At 42.1% G+C, this 27,438-nt stretch overlaps 3 protein-coding genes and 1 long non-coding RNA gene across 10 annotated transcripts; 3 read left to right on the top strand and 1 right to left on the bottom strand.

Annotated features, from left to right (window-relative positions):
- The first annotated feature begins 160 nt into the window (after nucleotides 1-160).
- On the top strand, nucleotides 161-11,114 carry cdk11b (cyclin dependent kinase 11B). 6 transcript variants are annotated; one of them, XM_088357152.1, is made up of 20 exons: nucleotides 265-405; nucleotides 1,191-1,357; nucleotides 1,580-1,719; nucleotides 2,093-2,220; nucleotides 2,296-2,434; nucleotides 2,835-2,971; nucleotides 3,923-4,045; nucleotides 4,115-4,213; nucleotides 4,316-4,462; nucleotides 4,539-4,613; nucleotides 5,160-5,371; nucleotides 5,528-5,618; nucleotides 5,702-5,823; nucleotides 5,907-6,012; nucleotides 6,095-6,216; nucleotides 6,326-6,433; nucleotides 6,766-6,882; nucleotides 7,198-7,346; nucleotides 8,769-8,958; nucleotides 10,654-11,114. In XM_088357152.1, coding segments are annotated over exons 1-20 (2,466 nt in total). In that variant the 5' UTR covers nucleotides 265-404; the 3' UTR covers nucleotides 10,747-11,114. The 6 variants fall into 6 exon arrangements, with proteins under 6 accessions (XP_088213260.1, XP_088213269.1, XP_088213250.1 ...); XM_088357121.1 differs by having other exon boundaries at nucleotides 2,796-2,971; XM_088357134.1 differs by having other exon boundaries at nucleotides 161-265; nucleotides 3,923-4,213.
- A 1,053-nt stretch (nucleotides 11,115-12,167) lies between these two features.
- mmp23ba (matrix metallopeptidase 23ba) lies at nucleotides 12,168-20,957 on the bottom strand. 2 transcript variants are annotated; one of them, XM_088357162.1, is made up of 8 exons: nucleotides 20,485-20,957; nucleotides 16,320-16,456; nucleotides 15,527-15,666; nucleotides 14,588-14,755; nucleotides 14,344-14,508; nucleotides 14,049-14,159; nucleotides 12,567-12,693; nucleotides 12,168-12,492 (listed from the first exon to the last, which is right to left on the bottom strand). In XM_088357162.1, the coding sequence occupies exons 1-8, from the start codon at nucleotides 20,653-20,655 to the stop codon at nucleotides 12,318-12,320; spliced, it is 1,194 nt and encodes a 397-aa protein (XP_088213288.1). In that variant the 5' UTR covers nucleotides 20,656-20,957; the 3' UTR covers nucleotides 12,168-12,317. The 2 variants fall into 2 exon arrangements, with proteins under 2 accessions (XP_088213288.1, XP_088213296.1); XM_088357170.1 differs by having other exon boundaries at nucleotides 16,320-16,452; nucleotides 20,485-20,615.
- LOC148401411 (uncharacterized) lies at nucleotides 17,678-20,364 on the top strand. Its single transcript, XR_015853303.1, has 2 exons — nucleotides 17,678-18,106; nucleotides 18,435-20,364. It is a non-coding gene; the product is annotated as an uncharacterized LOC148401411 (long non-coding RNA).
- A 1,341-nt stretch (nucleotides 20,958-22,298) lies between the features above and the next one.
- On the top strand, nucleotides 22,299-25,403 carry ubiad1 (UbiA prenyltransferase domain containing 1). The gene is made up of 3 exons (XM_088357178.1): nucleotides 22,299-22,506; nucleotides 23,884-24,501; nucleotides 24,586-25,403. The coding sequence occupies exons 2-3, from the start codon at nucleotides 23,943-23,945 to the stop codon at nucleotides 25,071-25,073; spliced, it is 1,047 nt and encodes a 348-aa protein (XP_088213304.1). The 5' UTR covers nucleotides 22,299-22,506; nucleotides 23,884-23,942; the 3' UTR covers nucleotides 25,074-25,403.
- Nucleotides 25,404-27,438: the final 2,035 nt, after the last annotated feature.

Below are 27,438 nucleotides of genomic sequence, written 5' to 3'. Positions count from 1 at the left end.
ATCTGATTATTATAATTTTTTAATCTTTAAATGTTCATGATATGGATAAGTACCAAGAGAGTGCGTGTATTTTTTTATGTTTTCATGAGTTTTACGTCTCACATGGTATGTTGCAGTCAGATAAAATCTTTCATACTCCAAACCAGACGGTAGCGACAACACAATTGGTACTTTGCTGGTCGGTCGGCATTTTTTTTTTCTAAACAAAACGAAGAAGAAGCATTTTGTACTTCCGGTGTGCCATAGAGTATTGACCATATTCTAGGTTTGTGTTGTGCTATTTGCTCCTTGACAAGCTTAACTATTTACGTGTCTGAGCGTATAAATTTCAGGAATGTAAAGATACGGTCGTTTACTGATGCAATCCCCCTTTTCGATAACCAGCAATTCCTTGTCCCTCATGAAGTAAGACTCGTGTTGTTTGATACAAATATAGCTTGTATCGCTGGTTAGCTCGTTGACGTTAGCTGGTTGTGTTAGTGGTAAACCTTTTTCGAAACTGGGAGTTGCTCCTTCTAGTCTTGCATGTTAGGCTGAAGTAAACCCGTTAATACGACTGCGGTACCCTAGACCTGGTAAATAATTAAATCACTTCTCGTTTTACGATGGTGCTGAACGGCGTGTATAGAACGATTATGTACGTCGACATGTCATGCCTCATAACATGGCACGCCCAGTTTACCGTAAGGATTTCTGCTTTTACTCGAAATCTTTCTGGACTGGACACAAAGGAAAATGTTGTTAACTGTATGTTTTTATCGCCACAAATTAAATACGTACAATTATTCTATAAATGCGGAGCTCGTTCACCAGACCTTAGCCGTCCTTACATTTTTTTTTTTTCCGAGCGAAGGCATTGCTAAACAAAACGTTTGACTGGATGCATTAAGAGTGAGTGTGCTAAAATTGACGTTGAGTTCTCGTCAATTTTGCAAAGCGCATCAGTCTGAATAAAAAAATGTCGTTTGCAAGCGTAGTAACAGCGTTCAATGTCAATGGATCTGGAAATAATTACAATTTGAGTACTTTTGTTTCACTTTGGTTTCCAACATTTATTGCGCCATTCACTATAATGAGAAGCAATGGAACCACAATTAAATCATTGTTCTCTTTCAATAAGATTCAATATTTTGATTAGAAACCTAATCATAACTTTTCTTTCCTTTTGCCACTTCTGTGATCTCTTCAAGTGTGTGTGTGTGTGTTTGTGTGTTGTTGTGATGAAGGTGGTGGAGAGTGGATGCTGATGGGGGACGAAAAAGAGACCTGGAAAGTTAAGACTCTTGAAGAAATATTACAGGAGAAAAAACGCAGAAAGGCATTAGAAGAGCGAACTGAAACCAAGCACCCGAACAATGTAAAGACCAACATTTCCATTGAATTAATAATTAAAGTAATCATCCGTTGAAAAATATATCACATTTTGCACTTTGGAGAATGATGTAAGTTGAATTGAACTAGTTGCTGTTCAATTTTTATTTATTTATTTATTTATTTATTTATTTATTTATTTTTTTACTGCAATGTCATTTTGCGTGTGACTCCATTCATCAGTAATTCTTTTTTGTCTCTACCGCAGATTTCCCAAAGCATTGATCCACAGACGGATGCTCGGGAAGCCAAACGAGAGACCCCGGAGGAAGGAGAACTACGGGATCAAAGGATGGAAATAACAATTCGCAATTCCCCTTACACTCGTCAAGATTCCACAGAGGACAGGTGCTTGCGCTAATCATCACACAGCTAAATACAGCAGCACAAAATCAAACTCAATCCTTTCCATGAGGCTCAAGTTTGTCTAATTTCAAACCGTATACAGGTAATTTTTTTAACTACTTTAGGCTTATTTTCCCTGATATTGGTTGAACTCCAAATTGTGCCACTTTTGGATTGTAAGACTTAGGAGGTACAATTGTATGCAACATCAGAAAAATACTGCCTAAAATGATCCATTCTTGTGGTTGGAAAATTCATCCCTGCAATAACACCAAATCTTTTATCGTGCTCTTGTTAAAATGACAACATCTTCAGTCTCAGGGGACCTTGTTGTTAGAGAAATATCAGTCATATTTTGTTTGTATTTTCTATACAGAGGAGAGGAAGATGATTCCCTAGCTATCAAGCCTCCACAGCAAGTTGCAAGAAAAGAGAAATCTCATCACAGAAAGGAGGAGAAAAGAAAAGACAAAAGACGCCATCGCAGCCACTCGGCTGAGGGTGGTGAGGAATTTCATTCCATAGGTTTTGTAGCACTAAGTGCGCATCTGCATCCACTGAAGGTGTCTTCCCTTGCAGCAGGGAAGCATGCACGGGCCAAAGATAAAGAAAGGGAGCGAGATCGCAGAAAGCGTCAGTGGGAAGAAGACAAAGCCCGACAAGACTGGGAGAGGCAGAAACGAAGGGAGCAGGCCAGAGCTCATTCACGCAGAGAGAGGTGAACACTATATGGAAAAGTCACTGTCTTTGTTTAGGAGCCGTGAAAATTATCACATGTCCCTACTGGAGAAGCTGTCTTCCCAATTACCGTATCTAGAGTGCAAGGCAGCACAATATGTTTAATATGTGCGGCTTAAATACCTTGTGTGAATAGTGTTTGAAGCATTTTCTTATTGAGTGCGGCTTGTATACCAGTGAGCGCAATAGAATACATTTTACAGTACTTTGAAAACAAAGTGCAACCATGTCAGTTGTTTAGCATTGTTGCAGTTCTGACTGTGTGATACATGTTTAATAGTAATGTTTCTAACCACCAAAGATCTGAATTGACAAAATTGGGCTTCTGGTTGTCCGGACAGACCCCGACTGGAATCTCCTGGGTTTTTTTTGGACCACAGGGACCGTCTGGAACAGCAGGAGCGGCAACGAGAGCGCGACAGAAAACTGCGCGAGCAGCAAAAAGAGCAACGAGAGCTGAAAGACAGAGAGAGGAGGGCCGATGAGCGACGCAAAGAACGAGAGGGTCGACGAGACGGTCAGTAGTCGAATCCGGCTGGTAGTCCGGGATGGTTCATCAATCACTCTCGAGATGTTATAATCATGTTTTTTTTTTCACACTTTCATTTCATTTTGAATATCTGGCCTTACCAAGTCCTGGTCTGATACCTTGACGATACTGTGTTGGATTGATTGGTGTGGATTATCTATCGACCGACCGACCGACCGACCTACAGTGGGGGGGAATAAGTATTTGACCCCTTGCTGATTTTGCAGGTTTGCCCACTTACAAAGAATGCAACGATCTACTATTTTAATCATATGTACATTCTAACAGTGAAAGACAGAATCCCAAAGAAAGGGAGCTTAATATTCGAGTTGCCAACCTCGGAACCTGAATGATTTGGAGGCTGTCTGCAGGGAGGAGTGGGCCAACATCCCTGTCGAAATGTGCACAAAGCTTGTCACCAACTATAAAAACCGTTTGACATCTGTGCTGGCCAATAATGGCTTTTCTACAAAATATTAACATGCTGTTTGTCCAGGGGTTCAAATACTTGTTTTTCCTCATCAGACGGTTATCAATTTTTATAAATTCATATGATGTGAATTTCTGGAATTTTCTTTGGGATTCTGTCTCTCAGTGTTAGAATGTACATATGATTAAAATAGTAGGTCGTTGCATTCTTTGTAAGTGGGCAAACCTGCAAAATCAGCGAGGGGACAAATACTTATTTCCCCCACTGTATACAGCATATCAATGTTGAAGCACAAAATAACGATGTTAACAAATTACGCTATATTATTATTACATGACAATATATCAGAAATTCCACTTAGTCCAGTAACAAAATAACAATCTTAAATGGTTAGTGAATCAATTGGACATGGTGCAACATTGATTGTATCAGTAAAATCAAAGCGCTTTAACTTTTAGGAGGTAGGTTCTTATTAAGTTACAAATAAAACCAAACTCTATGGTCCACAGTGCCTTCACACCACCGAATGTTACCAGACGAGTACGGTGAGAAGCCGAAGCAAAGTCACCGCAGTCGCAGTCCTGCTCATGTCCCTCGAGAGAAAACGGAACCTGGCGAATTACGGAAAATCAGTGAGGACAATTATAACATTTCCTTTAATGCTGTAATAAAGAGTTGGGTAACTCGTGTTTTGCTTGCAGTGTCAAAGGAAGAGAGGACTGATGTTCAAGACCTACTCGCAGACCTCCAAGACATAAGTGACAGTGAAAGGAAAACCAGCTCTGCTGAGTCTTCCGGGGGTAAGGCATTATCAATGCAAAAACGAAAGTAAACATGCTCGCTTCAGGTGATCAGCAGGGAAATTTGGGGCCCCTTCCTCATTCACATGTCTCTTTATCTAGCATCAAGATCTGGTTCTGAGGAGGAAGAGGGGGAGGAAGAGGAGTCCAGCAGCAAGACTGAGGGTGAAGAAGAAGGGGAGGAAGAGGAAGAGGAAGAGGGAGAGTCAGTTTCGGTGTCTGGCTCAGAGAGGTCTGAGCAGAGTGCAGGTAAGCAACAATTCCACATTGTTTTACTCTAATCCAGTGGTGTACTGCTTAACAGCGGGGGCCTGCCTTCTTGCAGAGGAACTGAGTGATGAGGAGCAGTCAGAGGAGGACTTTGAAGAGGAGCCGGAAACTGGAAATCACATTCCTGCAGGTCAACTACTGATCCTAATAGAACATTTTGTCATGATGTCTATTAGTTCATTTTGTCATGCCAGTGGCCAACATATATTTTAGTCCTTTTTTCTATTCCTGATGTTCTGCACTTTATTTAGTTTTGTACATCTGCCTTGAAGTTAATAATTTATTAGATTAGAGTGGTCAGTGATTCAATAAATTACATTTGAATCACAAAATGTACTTCACATGTACCACAAGAGGGCTTTTGAAATGCCTGCCCAGGATTGGGGGGCACATCTGTGATCCAAATGTAAATGTGAAGGCAGACCACAGAATGTTTTGGAGCCAAGCAAAAAACGCCTGTAATCATTTTCAGATTCACTCTTTCACCGCAGATGCTTTTACTTGCTTACTTTAACAGTGTGATACTGCACATTATAGTTAGAGTAGTTTAACACCGGCCTGTTATTCTTCATACACGGTTGTGTTTTGTAGTGTGATTCAGGTGTGTGAGAAGAATTAGAGTCCAGTATGTGCAGTCAAGTGAACATGCTCCTTATCTTCCACCTTCATTCAACAGTACCAGAATCCCGCTTTGACCACGACACAGAGGAAAGTGGTGAGGAGATGGAAGATGAGGAGGAAGAAGACGCAGGGGATGGTGACCCTACGCCGCAGTCGCAGACCCATTCACGTTCCCCCACACCTGAAGGAAACTATATTCCTGACTCCCCTCCGATTTCACCTGTGGAGCTCAAAAAGGAGCTGCCCAAATATTTGCCTGCCTTACAGGTGCATGTCAACACATCACACTTATTTAGTGTGTGACCATGAACATATAGTGGTCACAGCTCCAATAGACCCTTGACCCGTTATTATTTGCATCCACCTAGCCAAATAAACTTGGTAGCTATTCACAATGTAAATAATTGTGTTGCTGTTTTGAAGGGTTGTCGTAGCGTGGAGGAATTCCAATGTCTGAACCGAATTGAGGAGGGGACGTATGGTGTGGTGTACAGAGCCAAGGACAAGAAGACCGGTAAGGGAGTTGACGTGATGTGTCTGTAGGTGTTGCAGATCACATGTGTGGACCCATGAGTTACATGCTGCGCTCATGTTTAGATGAAATTGTGGCATTAAAAAGGCTTAAGATGGAGAAGGAGAAGGAGGGCTTTCCCATTACGTCTTTGCGAGAAATCAACACCATTTTGAAAGCTCAGCACCCCAACATTGTCACAGTGAGGGTGAGAAAACATCTTTTCATAAACGTATACTTTTCCAGAGTCACGTGTTGCCTTTTAAGTGAGAACAATCTAATGTGTTGTAGGAAATAGTTGTTGGAAGCAACATGGATAAGATCTACATTGTGATGAACTATGTTGAACATGACCTGAAGAGTCTGATGGAAACCATGAAGCAGCCTTTTCTGCCAGGTGATAAATCATCTTGATGATTATAAATGATGCGTATCACAATTGTTACCTGCTGAAACGGCACCGTTCAACCGTCTTGCAGGAGAAGTAAAAACACTGATGATTCAGCTGCTCCGAGGAGTTCGTCATCTTCACGATAACTGGATTCTCCATCGGGACCTGAAGACGTCCAACCTGCTGCTCAGTCACAAGGGCATCCTTAAGGTGGCTTTGCTTTCATGAACCATGAAGCATACAGTTTTTTTTTTCTATCACAGTGCCAAAAAGAATATGTTTGAGCCTAAAGTGTTAAAAAATGTGTTGATGGGTGTAGGTCGGTGACTTTGGATTAGCCCGTGAGTACGGTTCCCCCCTGAAGCCCTACACTCCCGTAGTGGTGACCTTGTGGTACAGATCACCAGAGTTGCTGCTTGGAGCTAAGGTTAAAGCACACCTTCACCAGACACATGCATGGCAGCCACTCACACGACAATGCAAATGCTGCAGCATTTAAAACATACGGATCATGTCGTCACCACTGATATTTTTACCCCCAAACATATTTCCAAATATAAACCAACATCTGCAAATCACTTAGCTTATGGAAACCCAGTTTTGACTTTTACGCAAAATGATTTACACATGTAAAAGGTCCAGCGGTCGTCACAGCACATCCACTTTCACAGGCGAGACAGACCGAAGTCGAAACGTGCCAGGCAGACTGTCTGCGTTGTGTTTTTATGGACTGCCACAGTGTTTTTTTTCTCCTTGCAGGAGTACTCCACAGCTGTCGACATGTGGTCTGTGGGCTGCGTATTTGGAGAGCTCCTTACCCAGAAACCTCTTTTTCCTGGAAAATCTGAAATCGACCAAATTAATAAAATATTCAAGGTAAATGTTCAGATTTATCATCACCGTTAAGGTGTTTAAAAACCGGTACATTTTGCATCCGCGTGTCAGAGGTGAGCTCGCGGCGCAGCTCTGCAGCGGACCACTGGGTGGAGCTGCTGGATCGGAGCGCTGAGGGGAAGAAACCAAGAAAGGCCACCCTAGTTGTCTGACTGAATGAGCTTGGCCTCATTCAGGCCTCTCAAATTATCCGACAGTCATTACCTGTAATGAAGCTTTTGAACACGTCTGGTTGAGTGGAAATATCCATCTGCCCTTGCAATAAGAGGGGCCGTGTGTTGTTTGTGTGGTCTTTAGGATCTGGGGTCACCCAGCGAGAAAATCTGGCCGGGCTACAACGAGCTGCCTGCTGTGAAGAAGATGTCTTTCACAGAGTATCCCTACAATAACCTGCGAAAGCGCTTTGGTGCGCTGCTCTCGGACCAGGGCTTCGACTTAATGAACAAGTGAGTTTATTTCAAGCTTAATTGAAGTCAGTGCTGGGCCCCAAATCTGCTCAGTGCAGTCTAACTCACTGTGGAACCTTTTCAAATTTTAGGCTTGTGTTCTGGTCATCCATCAGAAACGTTGGGATATTTGTGTAGTTGTTTTACATTATGACGTGAAGTAAAACCGTCACTGACAATGTTTTTAGTCATTACTGACAGAATACCCAAATCAGATGTGAGCCACATGCAAATATCAAACAGATATGTCAGTTACAATCAGCAGGATTTGACAGTGGAAAAAAAAAGCTCCCTCACATCAATGCGTTCTTACGTTGCTCTTTCCGTCGATGGCTCCAGAGCTTTTTATTCGCGTCGTGCTTTTCTGGCCGCCTCACTTAAAACATGACAACAGTAGCGGACTGGTGATTCATCAACATGCCTGTGCTCCACTCCCATGTTCTGTTTCGCAGATACACTCACCAAGGTGACGTTCCATACCACCAGGAAATGTTTTCACAAACATATCTATGATAAATTTGGCCTTGTGGTTCCAAGAGCAATTCATCTGGCAAAGTCAGTGTTGTTGAGCAAATGGTAGCAGGAGAAACATGCCTAGATATTTACTCCCACCCACAGAGTCGTTGCATGCACCTGCAAAAGACCAACCTGCTTGTTGCAGTCTAGCAAATATAGTTCAATGGAAGTTTTTGGCCCCCCTTCTCATCGTGAAAAGACAACCTGGAGAGATACAGCCCATGTGAGGTCGACTCTGTAAAAAAACGTTTTGTTTGAAAAGCGTCAGACAGACCCGCTGAATAAATGTTGAACGGTATATGTTGGCAACAGAATGTGTTTGCACAATCACACACTAGTGCGTGTGCAAACCTTTTAAGTCCAAGCAAGCCTTTGATATGCAGTTGGGTTCAATCGCAAGTTAACGTTCAAGTGTTAACACAATCTCCAAACTGAAATATTCCCACCCTGATGTAAAGAACCTCTAGAGCAATATTTCCACTAGCAGTTACTGCTCAGTAGTGCTTCATAAGGAAAGAATTGTGTGCTCGGCAGCGAGTATATTGAGTATTGCGTGCGTTACCATGGGGGCTATGTTAAGGTTCCCAAGCAGCGTGAAGATAAAATCGAGCACCTATAAAAATCATCTTTTGCATTTTTTTTTTTTAGTGGTGGAAGCACATCATCACCAAGCTGCCTGATCACACTTTGTAGGACTGCCCTTCAGTGAATGTTCTGAGATCCCGGTTATGGGGCAGTATAGTATTGACCATGCATTGTTTGCACAAATGTTGTGCGCCTTAGCTCATGGTTTTTTTTTTGTTAAGTCCACAAAGAGGACTCTACTGAAAATAAGAGGGCAATAAATCTCAAGTGCCCTGGCTGTTACGGTGTCTTCACATGAAGTGACTGTGGATTCTATTCCAGATTCCTCACCTTCTGTCCCAGTAAGAGGATCTTGTCGGACGAGGCACTCAAGCACGAGTACTTCCGGGAGACACCGCTGCCCATCGACCCATCCATGTTCCCCACGTGGCCGGCCAAGAGCGAGCAACAGAGGGTAAAGAGAGGCACCAGTCCTCGGCCGCCCGAGGGAGGCTTGGGCTACAGTCAACTGGTAAGGCCATTAAGTCCAACTTTCTCCATTACATAAAGCTGGTAGTCTTTCCGAAGGCTGCCTGTGTTAAATAGATTAAAGGCCGACAAGCCTCTGCTTTGTGTCTGCTTAGTTCCTTCTCGTGTTTTCCATGATGCGCAGCCTGACGCTTCTAATGTTTTCTGCAGTGGTACTACCCACAAGGAAGTTCAATTTCCACTATACGGGAATTGTATCTTTTGTAATACCCACCTCAAAGAATATCTTGTGACATAAGAGTGGAGGAGTTGAGGATTATAGAACTGATCAATATATGCTTTATTTAAAGTACAGTCTACTAGAGTAGTACTTTATTTTTTCCTGAATGCTGGTTGCAGAGTGAGCACCAATTTGTTCGTGTGTCAAAATTTTATCTTTCTTATGCAAGTGTAAAACAAAGAAGCAGTAAACCACTATAAAATGTCAATTATGAGAGTGCATCTTTTGTTGTTGTTGTTTTTTGGGGGGGAGGTTAAATTGCAAAAGATTATTACATATAGTAGTGTTAGTCTTCATGTACAAGCATGGTCAAGGAACAAATTATTATTATAGCCTAAGTACTAAGGCTACCCTTGTCTGCAAGCTGAATTCTTGCGGTATTTGTTAGTTCACAAAAACCCAGAGAATCCATCTTGTTCTGAGCTTGTTGATTTTCTCCGATTGATTTTGCACTCTGGTGGTGCAAACCAATCAAAAAGCCACAATGTGTTTGGGGCCGGGACATACGGCTGTGATAATAACAAGAAGCGCCGAGGCGGGGGCGATAAAAAACCAAATGTGGCGTTCTGAAGACGCCCTTTATCTACATTTACATGACAAAAATGACAACTATCATAAACCGCCATCACGTTACCATCATCAGCTGGTCAAAACAAGGCCAATGACGATATCATCTGTTGTCGTGATTGGTCCAAATAAAAGTTTGGCATCGCTCAAATCAGCTTTATGTATTGCGCTGTATGTCCTGCCTCTCCTGACCAGATCACAGTGGAGCAGTCCCACATTGATACTGTGAAGAAGTCCTTTGAATCACGCAGCAATCTGGCTCTTGATACTTTAAAGTAGGGCTGTATCTAAACATTTTTTTAATAATTGATAAATCTGTCAATTAATTGATCAGTCAGATTAAAAAAATATCTCCATCCCGTTGTTCAAAAACACTGAAAATTTGACAGTGCACAACTATGATTCAAATATTGGTTTTGTCTGTAACATGTCAAATAGGGAAAGATGTTACTCATTGTTTTAGCAGATGTTTTATTTTTTCATCTTTTATGGTGGATTACACAAATCGGATAATATTTTCTCTTGAGAATCTGAATTTCTGAGCTGGACAATTTTGAATAACAGAAAGATTAATTCATTAATTGATAATAGTTGGCCATTAATTATTATTGTTGCACCGCTAATCAAGAAACCGCCTGTCCTGGAACTTTTCCGACACGCATAGTTTTGTCCAATTTATGTTATGAAAAGATTAGATTTTGAGTTTGAAAACCATGCTGTAACAATTGACTCTACTACAAAAATCAACACTGTATTGTACTATTTAATGTCTTAGCTGTCATTTGTTTATGTTGTACAACGATCGTGTTAAGCTGATCTTCTTCCTGTGGGTCATGTCCCTATACCCCATTCTTAAACTTCTGCCATGTTGTTTGGCACTTCTGACTGCAGGGGGATGATGACCTAAAAGACACAGGCTTTCACCTGACCACCAGCAATCAGGGAGCGTCTGCAGTCGGTCCTGGATTCAGCCTGAAATTCTGAGCATGCTCCTTGGCTCTTAAAGACGAGCGCACCCATGGAACGCTGCCACTGGAATGAACTGCAAAGCAGATCAATACGCCATCAGCGCCAGCTGTTGACGAGGACGGTCTCACACAAGAATGGTGGCTATGACGTGTTTCAAAGTGTTCAACTCTCTTCCACCTGTGTTATCACATTTTAGGAGTTTAGTATATTGTATTAGTTTTGCTTTTTTACGTTTGTGAGCGGTTCCAATTTTATGAATGGTGATGACGATGCGTCAGTGATGTGAAATTGTTTTCCATCTGACATAACTACTCAAAACAGTCTGTTCGCTCAAATGACAAGGCAATTTTTTTTTTAAACAAGAAATAAAGAAAAAAAATGTCTATTTTGTAATTGGGATTGCTTTGCACACACAATGGTGCTTTGCCAGAGCGGCAGGAAAAAAACACCCCCTCTTTTGAGCTGTCCAAGATGATGTCATTCTGCTTGTCGCCACGTAGTCTTTGCTCTGCCATTTCTAATTAAATGGGTCTTCAGTGATAGAATTGAATAAATCAACTCTTGTATTCATGGCCCACAAAAAAATAAAATAAGCGGCACACGTTTGCTCAGTCCAAGATGTTGTGACGCTTTAACAAAACAGACAGACAAAGAAGTCATTTATTGAGTTTGATCGGTCCCCCTGCCGTGGAGCTCTTCTGTTCAGTGTTCCACCTGGTGCGTTGAAGAAGAGCAGCTGGTGGATCATGTGACTGATGGTGTTTGGCACGAGACCGTCTGAGGAAAGCAAGTGAAGCGTGTGAGGTGTTCCACATGTGCTTGCAGATCCAAATACTGTACTTCCAAAGGCCAGAGGAAACACTGCTTGTTCTTGATTTAAAAGAGCTCTTTTGGCCGAGTGTGTACATTGTCGTACAACTCGCCTTCTGTAACCTCACCCCAAAAATAATAAAAGCCACGCTAGATATATTGGGTTGTCGGGGATGGGTCGTCAATTTATTGTTAACTGAATCCTTCTATTGTGGTTTATTTAAGTGATTTCGAATTAAATCACTGGAATCTGTTTGTTTTCCATCTTTAATGGTTATTATTCTAAGGTGATTATGCTGGCCATCCACAATGTAAAGAGATCCAATACAAGAACAGTTTCAAATGTTCAGTCTGTACAAGAGTAAACTGTTCAGACCCCCATCCCCACAAAAAAATCTAATTTTTGTGTTTTTAATGAGGAAAGTATCCCTGTACTTTATAGAAAACAGAGGAAATGCTATCAGTGGGAAGTGGAGGCTATGCTTAAGGCAAAGTTTGGTTGTTTTAAATACACATGTAATTCTTTGTTTTATATTTAGTTTGCCAGTAAACTTAAATTAGAGTACCAAAAACAATGTGAGGATTCGCTTCGGGATCTCCCAACTGTTTTTAGTGCCCAAAAATACTTACGATCATGAATTGTTTATTTTCCTCACAACATGAAATGACATTTGCACAATGACTGTCAACAATACAAAGAACAGAAAGTACAAAAGAAATATGTGCCCAAGTGAATGAAATGCGTGTGTGTGCTTAGTTCAGAGCCAGTGAGGCCTTCAGAACCGCACACGCACCCTCCATGAGTAATTGGTGAGAACTTTGTCTTTTTTCTTCACGATGCAGGTGTATGTGCCCTCGTTGATGGCGTTGGCCACGATAGTGATGTGGTCGTCCTTCAAAGATATGTAATTTGGGTGTGAGAACTCCAGAAGCTCGCCGTCCTTGTACCAGCTGAAGGTTGTGAGATGGCACTCAGTGAAGAAGCAGCACAACAAAAGAGGTGAGCAAATGGTGATCGTACTCACAATACTTTGCCTTTCTTCGACGCTATTTTTTTCCCGCAGCGGAACGTCAGCTTTTTGCCCTCGACCACAAGCTTGTGTTTGGTCCTCGGAGGTGCCGGAGTGGGTGCCACAGTTGGGAAAGGGAATTCTGAAGGGAAAAAAAAAAAAAATCAACCGTCAATTACTATGTACTTGCTGGCCACAACTTTTAATGTAGTTAACATTAAAATATTGCTACTGATTGTCATTCTTAGAACTTGCTTGCCATTTAGGCAATAAGCAATTGCTAAAGGTGTCATGGTCTCCAGGTGGATTTTCGCCCGTCAGTGTAATCATCACTAACCGGGTAGAGTAGCAATGGAGCTCTCAGTCCATCACATATGGAAACACCCTGCCCGTCTCATGTGTGTTTGCTACGTGACAGCTTTGCTTGAGTCTATGTACAGTTGGTGTCAGCAGAGAGAATCACCAAGAAGTGCAGTACCTTTGAATACCAGAGACATTTTTACAGAGATGTTCTTGTTAGGTAAGTTTCAAATTTCTATTTTATTTTTTGATTGGATAAAGTTCGGAGGTTGTGTAATGTATGTATATGCAGACCCATGCTCCATTTCAGATGCCGACAACAATGTATCGTTGTTTGGCAACTGCTAAAAGATAGAAGAAGAAGACAAAGATGGCAAAGCATTAAGGTAGCAGGTGAAGATTTTTTGATGGACATTAATCCACCAGGAATCTACCTTTGGCCACATGCAGCAGGGGATTATGGTTAAGGTAAGCAAAAATAAAAAATATGTGACTGTGTGTCTATAAGTGTATATATGTATGTGCATATATGTTTATGTGTATACAGGTATGTGTATGTGCAGTATATGTAAGGGGTGTGGTTCCCACTAAATTGAATTTGAATTGTATCACAACCCATGTGCGAAATGTGTCTATTTTATTAGAGAAATGCACACCCCTACTTATCACAATAAAAATGTATTTCTTTTTAATAACTTCTCTCTGAGCTGTGGCCAACCTCGCTATCAAGTGAAAGTCCGCTTAGAGAAGAGTCGCTCTCTCTAATGAAGCAGAAATCCAAATTGACCTGGTGTGTCTCTAACCCTGGAGCCACAGTCTAAAATTCCAGCGGTTTGGAAGGGCTCAGGAATTTTCCACAGCCGTACGACGTCTCCCAATCAACAATGAAGAACAGATTAGAGTGAGCCAAGGAATCGTATCCTCCTGCCTCCCCGCTCTGTCCCCTGTTCCCGGCCGAAACATCGGAAAGCAACAACAAAGCGGGTGGAGCCATTTTGTGTTGTGCAAGAGGGGCCCTCTGACATGAGTTTGTAGCAAATGTACACAACTGGCTCATTGCTGTCATTGATTTGGTATGAACCGTGAATGCACGACTTAGATCGGTACTTTTACTAGTTTGGACTCACATTTCTGCATTGGCAAACGGACATAGAAAAGTCTTCAAACTTCCCTCTACTTCGACCGGTGCTATCTTACCATAACAGAAATCACAGCTGGAGGGGCAGTGCTTCTGCATCAGCTTGCGCTTGCTTTCACAAAAGCCTTTACGAGCCCACGCCGGACAAATGAAGAAGCGGTCCAAACATCCTGGAGAAGACAAAGGACACAATGTGAGCAAATACGCTCAACTTAACGTGTGCCAAGTGGATCATGTCACGACAAAGTCCCCGTGCATGAAAGCAGTCAGTTCTTGATACTTGAGAAATGACGACAGACACAATTTCTACTGTTGTGTTTTAATCTATGGATTGAGGGAGGATTTGGATCATACCGTAGAGACGGTGCAAACCCCACACTTCGTCCTGCGTGATGAGCTTGCGGCCGGTCAGCGTTGCATTCAGGTGCATGATTGCTTTCGGGTCCCTGGAGTGCATAAGTCCCAGCACGTGTCCTATCTCGTGTGTCGCCACGTGGACCAGGTCTGTCAGCCAAACCCCTGCAACAAAGCACACGCTGCTCAGCGCGCATTCACCGGAAACCCCCGCTGAGCATAAACCACCGTGAGGACTGCGTGCCTTTCTTCCAGCTGAACCGCATGTTCCCCAGAATCCAGTATTCATGATCGTCAAAGTGGATCTCGCCTGTCGGCGGGAAAAAGGCGTGAGCCAATTCTCCCGTGATGCCGTCGAAACAGTGGTGCAAGTAAGACTGCAGACAGTCTGTGTGGTTGACGGGGTAAAAGCCTGCCAAAAACACAAACACGCAACTGGAGCTCAGAGCCCAGTTGCAGAGCTGGCAAAAGTACTCCCACTTGATATAAATGTACAGATATTGTGGATATAAAAGGTCTACACACCCCTACTCAGAGCCCAGGTTTTTATTATTTAAAAAAGGCCAAGATAGTAAATAATTTCAAAATTCCATCTCACATTCAGAACTAAATGAAAGTACTTACTGAGGATCATTAATGTGATCTGTAATTGGACCTTGACGCTAAGCAGAAAGTGCAGAATTACATTTGGGTTTCTGAAACTGTATTATGTTTATCCTCTGAATTATTTACCTGTAAATTGTTTCCTTCCATATTTAGAAAAGTTATATTAGAAATAGTTGTGGTAGTAACCATTACGCACGTACCTCACTTTTTCGTCAGCCACACACCCTTTTTGAAGTATTATTGAGGGCTACGTCAAATATTATTTTTAGTCTGTGTTGTGGGCCACTAAAAAACAGTGGGTCACAAATGGCCCCCGGGCCACAGTGTGGACACCACTGGTATACTTGTGCTTGTTTTAAGAAGAAAACAATGGTATTACATGTCACATGTTGTTTAAAAGCTAGCTTGCGCTTGACTTTTATGCTATCAAAACCATGGTAACTAAGTAAAGTAACCTCAAAAAACAGTAGGATGGAAGTTGTTAAGCCTCTGTGTTTTTCATTCAAAAATGTCTTGCTTTGACTGTACCACTCATGAGGCACGATCGCACAAAATGAGTTGGCGGTCCTCTACCCACCGATCTTAATGTCCGCCTCCTGATCCGCCGGCACCTCTCGGAAGCTGAAGGGTGAGATGTCGCTCCACATTGTGAAAGCCTTGGCAATGCCTCGTCGTGTGTCCGTGGCATTAATTAGGTTTGTAGGGTAGGACAGCAACCTGATTCAAAACAAAAGACACTTAATACATTACAGCACAGGAAGATAATACAATTCATTTTTCCTGGTATTCTACAAATTTACATGTCATCACTTTTATTTGGATTATCTTGAAGTCCCTTCATTTCTAAGTGAATGAAGCGTGTATCTTGTATGCAGGTAAAGTGGAACCACTAAAGTCCTCAAGTTTACTGTTCGGAGGTCAGACAACAATCCATTATCCATTATCTTATTATGTTCACAAGAAATGAAATGGAGCCTTGAGATATAAGTGACAGTTTTTTAGATAGGAGCCATTGCTCTGCCGATTTTTCAACTATTTTCCTTATTGGAAAAATGTGCTATAGACACTTTAGTTGTTCCATTTTGGGGGAGTCTGGAATGGATGACTGGCATTTGCATTTATTTCAAAGCAGAAAGCTGTTTAGAGATACAACTTTTTAAGTTACACTCATATCACCGTTTATAGACCACAGTATTAGTAATTTATTTGAGCAGTGATTAGCTTTCACAATTTAGTTACCTGTACAGTTACTGTCAAGGCTTCCTAGTGGCGTAAAATGTATTCTAAAGACAAACGATGTCTCAATTTTGAATATAGCGGTTCCATATGCATATGCAACGACGCTTTGTAGTAAATATTGACAAGGATACTTGTATGTGAGCTTGAACTTGTCCCATTTGAGCTTCTCCGGGGTGAGGGTGTAGCGCTTGTTCCTGGAGAGGTGCAGCACTTGCGAGTGGGCCTCTTTGCGCATTCCGATGAGCAACACAGTGGTGTAAGCTTCTTCCTTGGACAAAGAAAAACCTTTGATTAATCACCTCACACGGGCCCTCAAAGAGAATTTAGGACTTTGGCGGCAGGTTGAAGCAGGTTTGAGGAAGCTTGCGCGGAAATTGAGGGCGATGGATGACTGTTTTTTGGCAGAATACAAGCGTCAGAAGGCTTGCAAGCATAAATTCCATTTGTCATATAACGGTAACAACAGTGCAGGGCTGCTACTATTTCACTGCCTCGCAAGTGAGACACTTACTATGTTTTCATGCACTGGAATTCCATCTCACAGAAAATGAAGAGGTCAGCAGTGAAAGTGCTTTCCAAACATGAAGTATGATGGGGCTTTGGAGTACAAATTCCAGGTAATAACACCTGGATTACAGACATTTTGTAAAGCTTTCACAGGATATCGCCGGGTGCCTTGATGGTTCAGTACTCTCATAAATAAACTGTGACTTGACTCAGGTTTTGCTTTGTCTTGGCAGCAATATTTCATATGGTAATGCACTTTGACTGAGATGGCACTTTGACTGAGACGGCATTGACTTTCCCAACTATGAGTCAATGCTACTCTATCACCTTGATAAAGATATTACAGTCCAGAGGTACCTTGAGATACGAGTCACTCGAAACTTTTCTTCAAAAAAGAGACTCTAAGCTTTTTATTGCCGTGCCCAGTTGATGTTTACTTTCAAACTAAACCTTAAACAAAGTAAATTACATGTATTGTATTTACAACAGCCACATATGTTGGCCTTAATAATGTCAATTTAGCTTCATGCTAACAAACAATGCAAAATTCCATAGACAGGTCAAAGATTAGCATTAGTGTCTGTCGCAGTGAAATAACTGCAACAGTCGTGCAAGCTTTATGCTTTGTCTTTTACGCCGTGGTGTCAACTTCCTATGCTATTGTGAGAATAGTTTGAAAAAGGCCCATACTTGGATAAATTTGGAGTAGAAGAACTTCATGGAAATCTTCCCACAAGAATGGAAGGTTTATACTGTGCAGTTGAGGCTAACTGCATATTTTGCGTAAGTGTCTACATTGAGATAAGAATTATGCTTTTAAAAAAAACTTGTCAGTCTTTACTTCAGCATTATGAAAAACTAGCAAAGAGCACTTAGTCACAGTTGCAATTTGCTCCAAACTCTAAGCTTCCTGTTTCTGCCTCACCCAATCAAGATAAATGGATGCAACACTTCCTTCGCTTCCTTTCCAAAATAGTGAACCCAGAGGACACACGATCGGTCCCACACTGTACTTGCACGATTACATGCTTTTTATTCGCCCACTTCAGTTGATGTAAGGCAGGGGTATTCAACTGGTTTTGTCCAAGGCACCACCATTATAACTAAGAAGCAACTCGGGGACCACTGCTTTAACGGAATATCGTTTTATTTTGCACCGAGGGAGGATCGACCTGTACAGGTTATTTATTTGCATCTGTATGTCTATTTAGGGAATCTCAGCTACCTTTGACAAAATTTGGATGGGTTAATGATTCACAAAATTAGCTGGAAAATAAATCCAGTCTAAATAATAAATCCATTTTATTTTTAAAAATTTTACAATTGTTTTCCATTTCCAATTTCATGGACCACCTGCAATACCGCCACGGACCACTAGTGGACGGCGGACCACCGGTTGACAATTTCTGACGTAAGGGAATAACATGCTCACTAATAAATTTCAATGAATTCCCCTGCCATGTTGCATGTGCCAGTGCCGATATTTCCGACATGTGTAGCTCATTTCAAATTACACATGCTAACAAGTAATGATGTACCGTAAACTATGAGGCACTCTAGACTAAACAGCAGACTTGAAGGGTAAACATTCTTGACAAACACTCAGTGAGCATCTTTAGGCGATCAGGTCCTAAACCCTTGAATCGCCCCAATTCTTCGCTTTTTTTTAATATTTAGAAGGAAATGAAAAGACTCATTAGGTACTAATCTCATTTGTCTGGCTGGCCCTCTTTCCACAGATGCTTATCTCAGGATGTTATGTAACCCCGCAGGAGCACCACTGATTGACACAGAATGAAAGCGTGTCGCGAAGGAAATGAAATAAAGCTATTTCTCATCATTATCACAGCCAGAGGGAGGCACGGTTGGATGCCCAGGCCCAGTATGGGCCAACAATAAATCAACGTAGACATATTCAAGGCTGGATCCCTGCGTGAGTTGAGCATTGAAATTTAAATATGCAGACCCAGAAAGTGAGACATTTTGTTACTTGAGTAACAAGCCCTGGCAGAATTGACAAAATCACCAGTGTCGAAAGATGTTTACTCAGTTGTTTCATTTTGTTGGAAAAAAACAACAACAGAAGAGATCGCAGACATGATACAAAACAAGTCATTTTAAATGGCAACTTTCTAACTTTAACAAACACCAAAAGGAATCAAGAAAATGTCCATGTGGTTCTCAGTACTCATATTTATAGACCAAGCACCAGGAAAAAATATGGAATTACTCAATTTTTAGGGTGGGAATTGGAATTATGAAACAACAAAAGAACACTTTAGCACAGCGCTACCACTCTGTTGCACCACGTCTGGCTTTTCTAGCAGCTGGCAGTCTCAGAGAGACGGACTTTAGGAGTGATAAACAGTACTCTTCATCAATATGGCTCCAGCTTTCTCTGATTACTTTTGCTAGCTCATCTCTGCAGGTTGGAGCCTTTGTCATGAACCATTTTCTTCAACTTCCACCAAAGATTTTCTATTGGATTGAGATCTGGCCTTTTTACCTTATATTTCTTTCATAAAATGAATGTTTTCACAGTTTTTGTTTTCTCCAGGGCTAAATGCATTAATAATGTTGTTTGTACTGGGTTCAGATTTTAGACACATTTGACTGCGAGCAACCACCATCTTCTGCAAAATGTGTAATGATTCACATTTTTTTGTAAAATCCTCTCCTCTGTTTTAATTGACATCTCTCATGTTGGAGCCATGTTTCATGTCAGTCCACTTAGTGCAATATCTCTCCAAGGTGTAATCACTCCTGTATAACTGTAGACAACTTGGAGACTGCCTATGTGTCCACGTGTGTGCCATTCCCTCGCCCGCCATAGCTTTGCCGGAGCCAACTGGATGATTTTAAAATATAAATAAGCAGTTCAGACAAATAATAGCTTAATGTAATAAATATGATGCATTCAATGAATGGATTTCTGCAAACACACAGAAGGTTTGAGGCACACGTTTGTCATATGAATAAAATACATGACCCGATCAAACACTTTACAAGCAGTGCACTGCATAGACGCCTCATGAGTAGTAATGAGGCAATGTGGTACCTATGCCATACAGTATGTTACAGGCCGAGCTTGACCCTAAAAAAAAGTGCAATATGCGAAATGGAAATATAGTATAACATTTGTCCAATAAGAAAAGGACATGCATTTGTAAGCCTTTTCAGCCTCTGTACGGTATATGGTTAGGAAGAAACAAGTAGTAGAAAAGGTTTAATCCATAGCAGCAATTATACAGTGCACAAAGCAGTGCACTCGTTGACATTTGCATGCTATTAGTACGAGAGAAGCACTAGACTAGTAGAATTGTGTCACTGCTAGTACTAGTAGCACAATAGTATTAGTAGTAGTGCAGCACAGTTGTTTCCTAGTGAGTTTTAATTATATACCCAAAGGCTAAAAGTGGCAGTTGGTAAGACGTTTGTATAAATTGTTGAAGTAGTGTGCTGAACTGTTTGACTTGTGAGGACAGTGTGAACCAGTGCATGGACATAAAGTTGGATATCTTGTTTGAACATTTGTAATATCCAGCTTACACGGGAACTTTTCTACATTTTCTACTCGTGAGGACAATTTGGACTTTAAGGTGGATATTAATGATAAATGCATAAATGCCTTTCCATACGACTGGGAAATACATTTAATGCCACATCTAATTACCTTCATCAGTTTTTAATCCATTAAGCAAAATTCAGTCGGCATGGTATAGCCAGCAAACGGGAGAATAGAAATGACACCAGAGGAGCCTGTAGCGCAAGAGGGTCCCCCCAGCATACCTCGGTCCTCCACGAGGGGAACGCAGCGCTCCGGGGCATCCCTCCGAGCAGGAGGCTGAGCAGGGCGGCCGCCAGCACAGTCGTCCACCCCCACTTCCTCCTCGGACAGCTACCCCACATGGCGGCGGTGCGGTGGCACCTCCCGGAGAACGGCGTCGGAAAACGGTCCATCGAGCAGCTACTCCTCGGCCATTGCGCTCGCTCCGCCGTGCGCCGGAGCCTCTGCAGGTCCCGAGTGGGAAGGGAAGTGAGTGTATGTTAAGTGCTCACGATGCAGCTCCGCTCGCCTGATCGCCTCGCCGCGCCGCGCCACAGGCTTGGTTTCACATTACTGCGCACAGGGCAGCAGGTCAAAGTCGAGACGCTCTAATTGGAACCAAACGCGCTCTGTCCATCCTGGAGCTACAGCACACTTCTCCAGTCTGACTGCAGCCTGGCTTGCAGTCGTAGCACGTGGCCCAAAACTTCAAGCTTGGCTTTTAAGTTTTCTATTTTTTCCCCCACTTAATATGCAGCTCTACTGCTTTTCGCCAGAGGTGGCAAAAGTACTCAAATTATGTCATGAGCAGGGAGAGAGGAAAAAAAGTTGCAGTACTCCATAATGAACTCAGTTACACAGTGCTGCAAACTATGATCACATTTTTATTAAATAATGAACATGATTCAATACAGAAACATAAGGAACATTTAGCTTTTGATTGTATACAAATAGTTGAGTCTCTGGATTGCCAGCCTATCCGGCAAGGGGAGAATTAACAAAAGTGAGTACCACCCCTCACATATTTGTAAAGAAACGACAGCGTTCACTAGAGCTTCACAGGTTGCCTTTGGAATCCACTTCCACTCCTCTTTGTTAAAATTCCCCACTAACCATCTTAAAGTGCCCCAGTGAGGCTCAATAGGCTTAGGTCTGTAGAGACATGCATGCTTGGCCAGTCCATCACTTGTACCCTCAGCTCAGTTAGCTGTTTGAAATATAACCCCCACGAATCCTTAACAGATGAAAATCCATGAAGTATTGTGTTTTTAATGTATTATTTCAAAGTGTTAAGCAAAATAGTACAATACAAACTATGCAAGGTGCAAGTATTTGTATCCGTTTGACATTGTAGTATCTGTGTGGATTGAAAAGATAGGTGAATGAGGGTGTTCAGGTGTCTGGTTGCCAGTTTGCATGTTGAAAAACATGATGTGTTCTGGCAGCTCATGTACGGATGTGCTTTTTTGGTGTTTGTTTTCCTGTTGTTCAATATTAAAGAAATTAAAAATACACAGATGGCTGGGTTTATCCTTGACCACTTTGATGGGATTATTGCAAATGTGCAATTGTGTAAAACCACTTTTACTTGAGCGTAGACACATTGCATTTTATCTTTTTTTTTTTTTTTTAAAGCGTGAAATTATCCCAAACTAAGTTTGGACATTCTCTGTCCTTTATGCGCTCTTTCTTTCTGGCCTGCCTTTACTGGGACGTAAATCTACAGTGTGAAAAATGATTTCCCTGAAATCCCACATTACAGCGAATAATCAAAATTAGATTTACGTACAAATTAAAAATCCGTTGTACTGTGCGAGTGGAAAAATCAACGATATGACGAGGGATATAACTGTATAGACACCATTTTCAACAATTTGTAGCTGAAACAGAAATATATTTAAAACTGATAGGAAACAATACATTTGATATGTAATTTAATTGGTGTAAATAATTATTCTATTATTGTTAAGTGAAAGCGTCCCTGTGTACAGTACACATGTGCATTACTCATCACGTTACAGAAAAAGGCCGGAACAGTTAGTGCTCCGTGTGTTCCCATCGAACTCTTTAGACTGACGGACGTGCCACGGAGGAAATGGTGCCGGTCAGACTCATCAGGGGTGAATGGCCACCCAGACGAGTCCCCTCCAACTTTATACGTAGCATTTGACCCCTCTTCTCGTCTTTCTCGACTCTGAGTGGGACTAGCGATGCTCGCCTGTGATCCAATGGACTCTTCACCTTTTCTGGGGAAGCCATAACACGTAAGAAAAAGCGCCGTATGACATTTCCTCTTCCACGCTGTCCACACCAGCGGAACCGTTAGCTTCCTTCTATGGCTAATCAGTTAGCTTTAATCCGATAATCTCATTTGTTGGCCTCCAAATAAGAAATGAAGTGAACGATACTAATGTACTCGTGTGCTACTGATTTCCGTGTTTGTGTAGTGTTAGTGTGTGGGGTTCTGAATAAATATTGCGTGACTTAGTGAAATATAACCAACTCTCACATTAATACCAATGTGCAAGCAAAATAAATTAATGAATCCAATGCTTCTTTTCGGTTTGTTTTTAAAAGGTCGTGTAATATTAGTGGCATTATTCAACCACGTCAAACTGAATTATGACTATAGATTTATGTTATGGTTATTTAGTCCTCGTGAAATGTTCAAAAATATCAAAAAGGATAACTTTTTTTAAATGTAGAATACATTATACTCACGGTGCAGTAATTGTAGTCACACTACATTTTCACAAGGGACTAAAATTAAGCAGAAAAATCAAATTTACCATTACCATAAGCTCTGTGTCTGCGAGTCTGAATGTATGTTGCAAAATGCATACTTTGGTGAATGCATACTTTGGTGAACTGACAAACTTTTAATATTATTACCACTGTTTAATTTGCCATGTGAATCAGCACACCTTATTGTACGGCAATTTAATGCAAAACATGCACCAAGGTTCCCACTCATGATTTGGTTCGGCAGGGGGCGATGGACATCTCGTTGCTTGCGCTGGGCACACACACCCACTGACCAGAAGTAGCAGAGAAGTAAATCTCCTCGCGCTCGGTCAAAGCATGCTGGAAAGTGTACAGCGTTACCATCCTTGCAAAATATTTAATATATTGTATTTATGTGGCTTGGTGGCAGGTGTCTGAGCATTCTGTTGAATCGCACTTCTTTCCAAATTCAACCTGGAAATATAATTTTAGTGTGGCCATACAGACGAGTGACATTACTCAAGTGTGCATGAAAAATACCAACTCTACTCCTGCGCTGTTGCTCAGTCACAACTTATTGTAGAACGATGGAAAAACACAATACAATTGTATTTGACGTGAATTGGTGCTCTGTAGTACCGACCAAATCTGACCGTACCAAAAGTGCTAGGTTCAGTACTCATACCTTGTGATTAGTGATAAATATCAACGGAAACCTGGAGTTCTGTCACAAATAATAGTCATGACAAAGCAATTAACAAGGTTCATGAATAATTATTCAAAAGTATTGCAGTTAAACATTTCTTCTGTATGCTGCTCATTCCACTCTTTGACTTGCTCAAAGCCCAAATAGTCTTTGACTGTGATGTGTGTTGGTAAAATAGAAGCGTGCGTGACAAATGTTTGTTCTTCTCCAGGAACACCTGACTTTGACATTGGGTGTCAACACCGCTTCTATAAATAGCTGGCTGAGGAAATGGCCAAAGAGCCCAAATACAGCATGACAGAAACATTTGTAGTGGCCGGATCGAACGGCCACAATGGGCAGCCGTGGCTCACCAACTCGGTGCCTGCGGGTCACATCTCTGGTGACAGCCACGTGTCCAGGATGGCCCGAGTGGCCTCCGATGTCAAGCACACATGCGCCGCTTACGTGCTGGCGCTCAGGCCGTGGAGCTTCAGCGCCTCGCTCACGCCGGTGGCCCTCGGCAGCGCGCTGGCTTACAAGCTGGATGGCTCGGTGGACTTGGTTGTCCTCATGGTGTGCGCGGTGGCTGTGCTGGTCGTGCACGGCGCCGGCAACCTGGTCAACACCTACTACGACTTCTCCAAAGGCATCGACCACAAGAAAAGCGATGATAGGACTCTGGTGGACGAGATCCTGGCGCCGCAGGATGTTGTCATGTTTGGAGCCTTGTTATACTCATTGGGGTGCTTATGTGCCACATTGCTCTTCTTCCTGTCTACACTTAGACTGGAACACCTTGCCCTGATTTACTTTGGGGGTCTCTCCAGCTCTTTTTTATACACTGGAGGTAAGTACATCCCTCATCCATCCATTGCTGTACATTTTCCACTCTTGCACGGCTGTCTTAATGGTATCTGTTTTTAATCCTCAGGGATTGGTTTAAAGTATGTGGCCCTGGGAGACGTGGTCATTCTCATCACGTTCGGCCCGCTGGCCGTCATGTTCGCCCACGCCGTGCAGGTGGGCTACCTATCAGTCCTGCCATTGGTCTATGCCGTCCCACTGGCCCTCAACACGGAGGCCATCCTCCACAGCAATAACACCCGAGACATGGACTCGGACAAGCAGGCGGGCATCGTCACACTGGCCATCCTAATCGGGCCTACGCTTTCCTACGTGCTCTATAACCTGCTGCTCTTCGTCCCCTATGTGCTTTTTTGTATCCTGGCGACGCGCTACACCATCAGCATGGCACTGCCCCTGCTCTCTCTGCCCATGGCCTTCCCCCTGGAGAAGCAGTTCCGCAGCCGGTGCTACACCAAAATCCCCCAGCAGACAGCCAAGCTCAACCTGCTCATGGGACTGTTCTACGTCTTTGGCATCATTCTGGCACCTCGAGGGAGCCTGCCCTTACTTTGATTTAAATATTGTAAAAAAGAAAAATATATATCAGAAACTACTTTGTGTTCTTCACACTCTTTAATTTATTGTCTTATTTATGTGTACTGTAGAAATAAGTTTGGCTTTTTATCTCTAACAGTGAACACAGGAGTTTATTTAATCAGTATTAAGAGGAACACCTCATTGCCATATTTCTTCTAATGCAGATGCCTGAAGACATCAATGAAATAGACTTGGTACTCTGTTCATTGAACATAATGTTAATTTGTACAGTGGGATATTCCTTTTTTGTGGTTGCCAGCCAAATAGTGTTTCTTTGCGTTGAAATAAAAGTTGCTGATGGTTTAATATTTCGTCTTTTTATTTTGGTCAAACATGGATCAAATTGGAATCATTAGCACATTCTATTGAGTGACTGTATTAACAAAACAAGCATGCAAGTGACATTCACCACTGTTCAAAAGTTTGGGGTCATTTAGAAGTGTCCTTTTTGAAATAAATATGTGATTTTTTTCAATGAAGATAAAATTAAACTGATCAGGAATACATGTATGCTGTTAATGTGGTAAATGACTATTCTAGCTACAAACATCCGTTTTTAATGCAACAGCTACATACAGGCCCATTTCCAGCAACCATTTCTTAGCCTATATTAGTTTTCATGGGCAACACTAAATTGTCTGCGTGACCCCAAACTTTTGAACTGCGGTGCATTTTCTTCTGTTCATGTATGAGGGAGCAGGTTTTCCAAATACAATACTTGTTTCTCTTGATTTAGTGTTTTGCTAAGGATTTTGAAAATGGACAATGCATTTTTAATGTTAACAAAACGTCTCGTAGCATGCGTTGACCAGCTAGGGGTGCTATTGCACAACCACTGACACGTCATGGAAAGTGAAGTTTGCTGAGGAGTTGTTTTTACTCTGTACATTTTTCTCTGCGGCATTTGAGCAAATTATTAAGTTATTGTAAAACTCCAATTTTGTCCCTTTTTTGCATTCACAATGTTTGCTTAAAAATATGTCTGAAGCTCAATCCGTTCACTGTATACTGAAAGAACTCTTCCCTCCCCTAATGTCTACATAGAAATAATTAGAATCCCTCTCACTGTGAGGCGTGAGGATGATCACTAAGCAAGCACAAACGGCCTTTCAAACTAAGGTTAGGGTTTCCATCTAAGTATTCTGTATGGCCTTGTCCGTGTTCAGATTTTTTTTTTTTGAGCAATGGATCCTAATGGTGCTGCTTTCCAAAGCCATTTTGCATTTCTATTCTAGATTCTTTAGGGCTTACAGTTAGGGGTTAGGGTTAAGCGTTAGGGTAAGAGGTTAGGAGTTAAGGTAAGCAGAAAAAGGTTAGGGTTTAGGGTTATTGGTTAAGTGTCGTAGTATGGTTTCAAACTAAAGTCAGCTTCTCAATTTAAGATTAGGGTTTTGAAGTAGGGTTTGGGTAGGCTTAAGGTTTCAAACCAAGGGTTAGCGTTTCAAAGTAGGGTCAAGTTCTTAAGGTATCATTTTAAATTAGGGGACTGAAATAAGCCAGAAGCAGGAATCAAACCAGCGCCTCCCAAGTACAGGTCTTCTGCTCTTAACCATTGTGACTCCAAGGTCTGCTGAAATAGGCATTGTAAAAGTGTTACCATCACCCTGAATGCCTGTTGCAGAATGGATCTTTGAAACTAAGCCCAACTATACTATGAATTAATACTCAATCGAATTTAAACATGTGGGATGCTGAAAATGTCAGTGTCCCACAGGGAATGAATAGAAAAAAATTGAATGTAAAATATTAAATTGTGGCGGCTCGGTGGAGCACTGGGTAGCACGTCCGCCTCACAGTTAGGAGGGTGCGGGTTCGATTCCACCTCCGGCCCTCCCCGTGCGGAGTTTGCATGTTCTCCCCGAGCCCGCGTGGGTTTTCTCCGGGCACTCCGGTTTCCTCCCACATCCCAAAAACATGCTTGGTAGGCCAATTGGAGACTCCAAATTGTCCCTAGGTGTGAGTGCGAGTGCCAATGGTTGTTTGTCTCTGTGTGCCCTGCGATTGGCTGGCGACCGGTTCAGGGTGTCCCCCGCCTACTGCCCGATGACGGCTGGGATAGGCTCCAGCACGCCCGCGACCCCCGTGGGGACTAAGCGGTTCAGAAAATGGATGGATGGATATTAAATTGTGGGAAAACTGCAAGTACTATGTAGATTGACAAATATGTGGAGTATGTTAAAATTGGGAATCGTATTTACTATGTGAGACTGTATGGAGGACAAAAAGGTGAGCCAAATAAAAACAAAGAATCACAATAGCATATATGTGTGTGAATGCTTTCAGTAGTCACACAACAGAACTCCGTTTCCATGTTAACGAGAGCACACAAATGCATCGTCGC

This window comes from Syngnathus floridae, chromosome 2 (assembly GCF_059516105.1).
Source record: "Syngnathus floridae isolate MCC-2025c chromosome 2, RoL_Sflo_1.0, whole genome shotgun sequence".
Classification (NCBI taxonomy): Eukaryota; Metazoa; Chordata; class Actinopteri; order Syngnathiformes; family Syngnathidae; genus Syngnathus; species Syngnathus floridae.
Note: the sequence above shows the minus strand (reverse complement) of the source record. Positions and strands in the feature narration are given on the sequence as shown.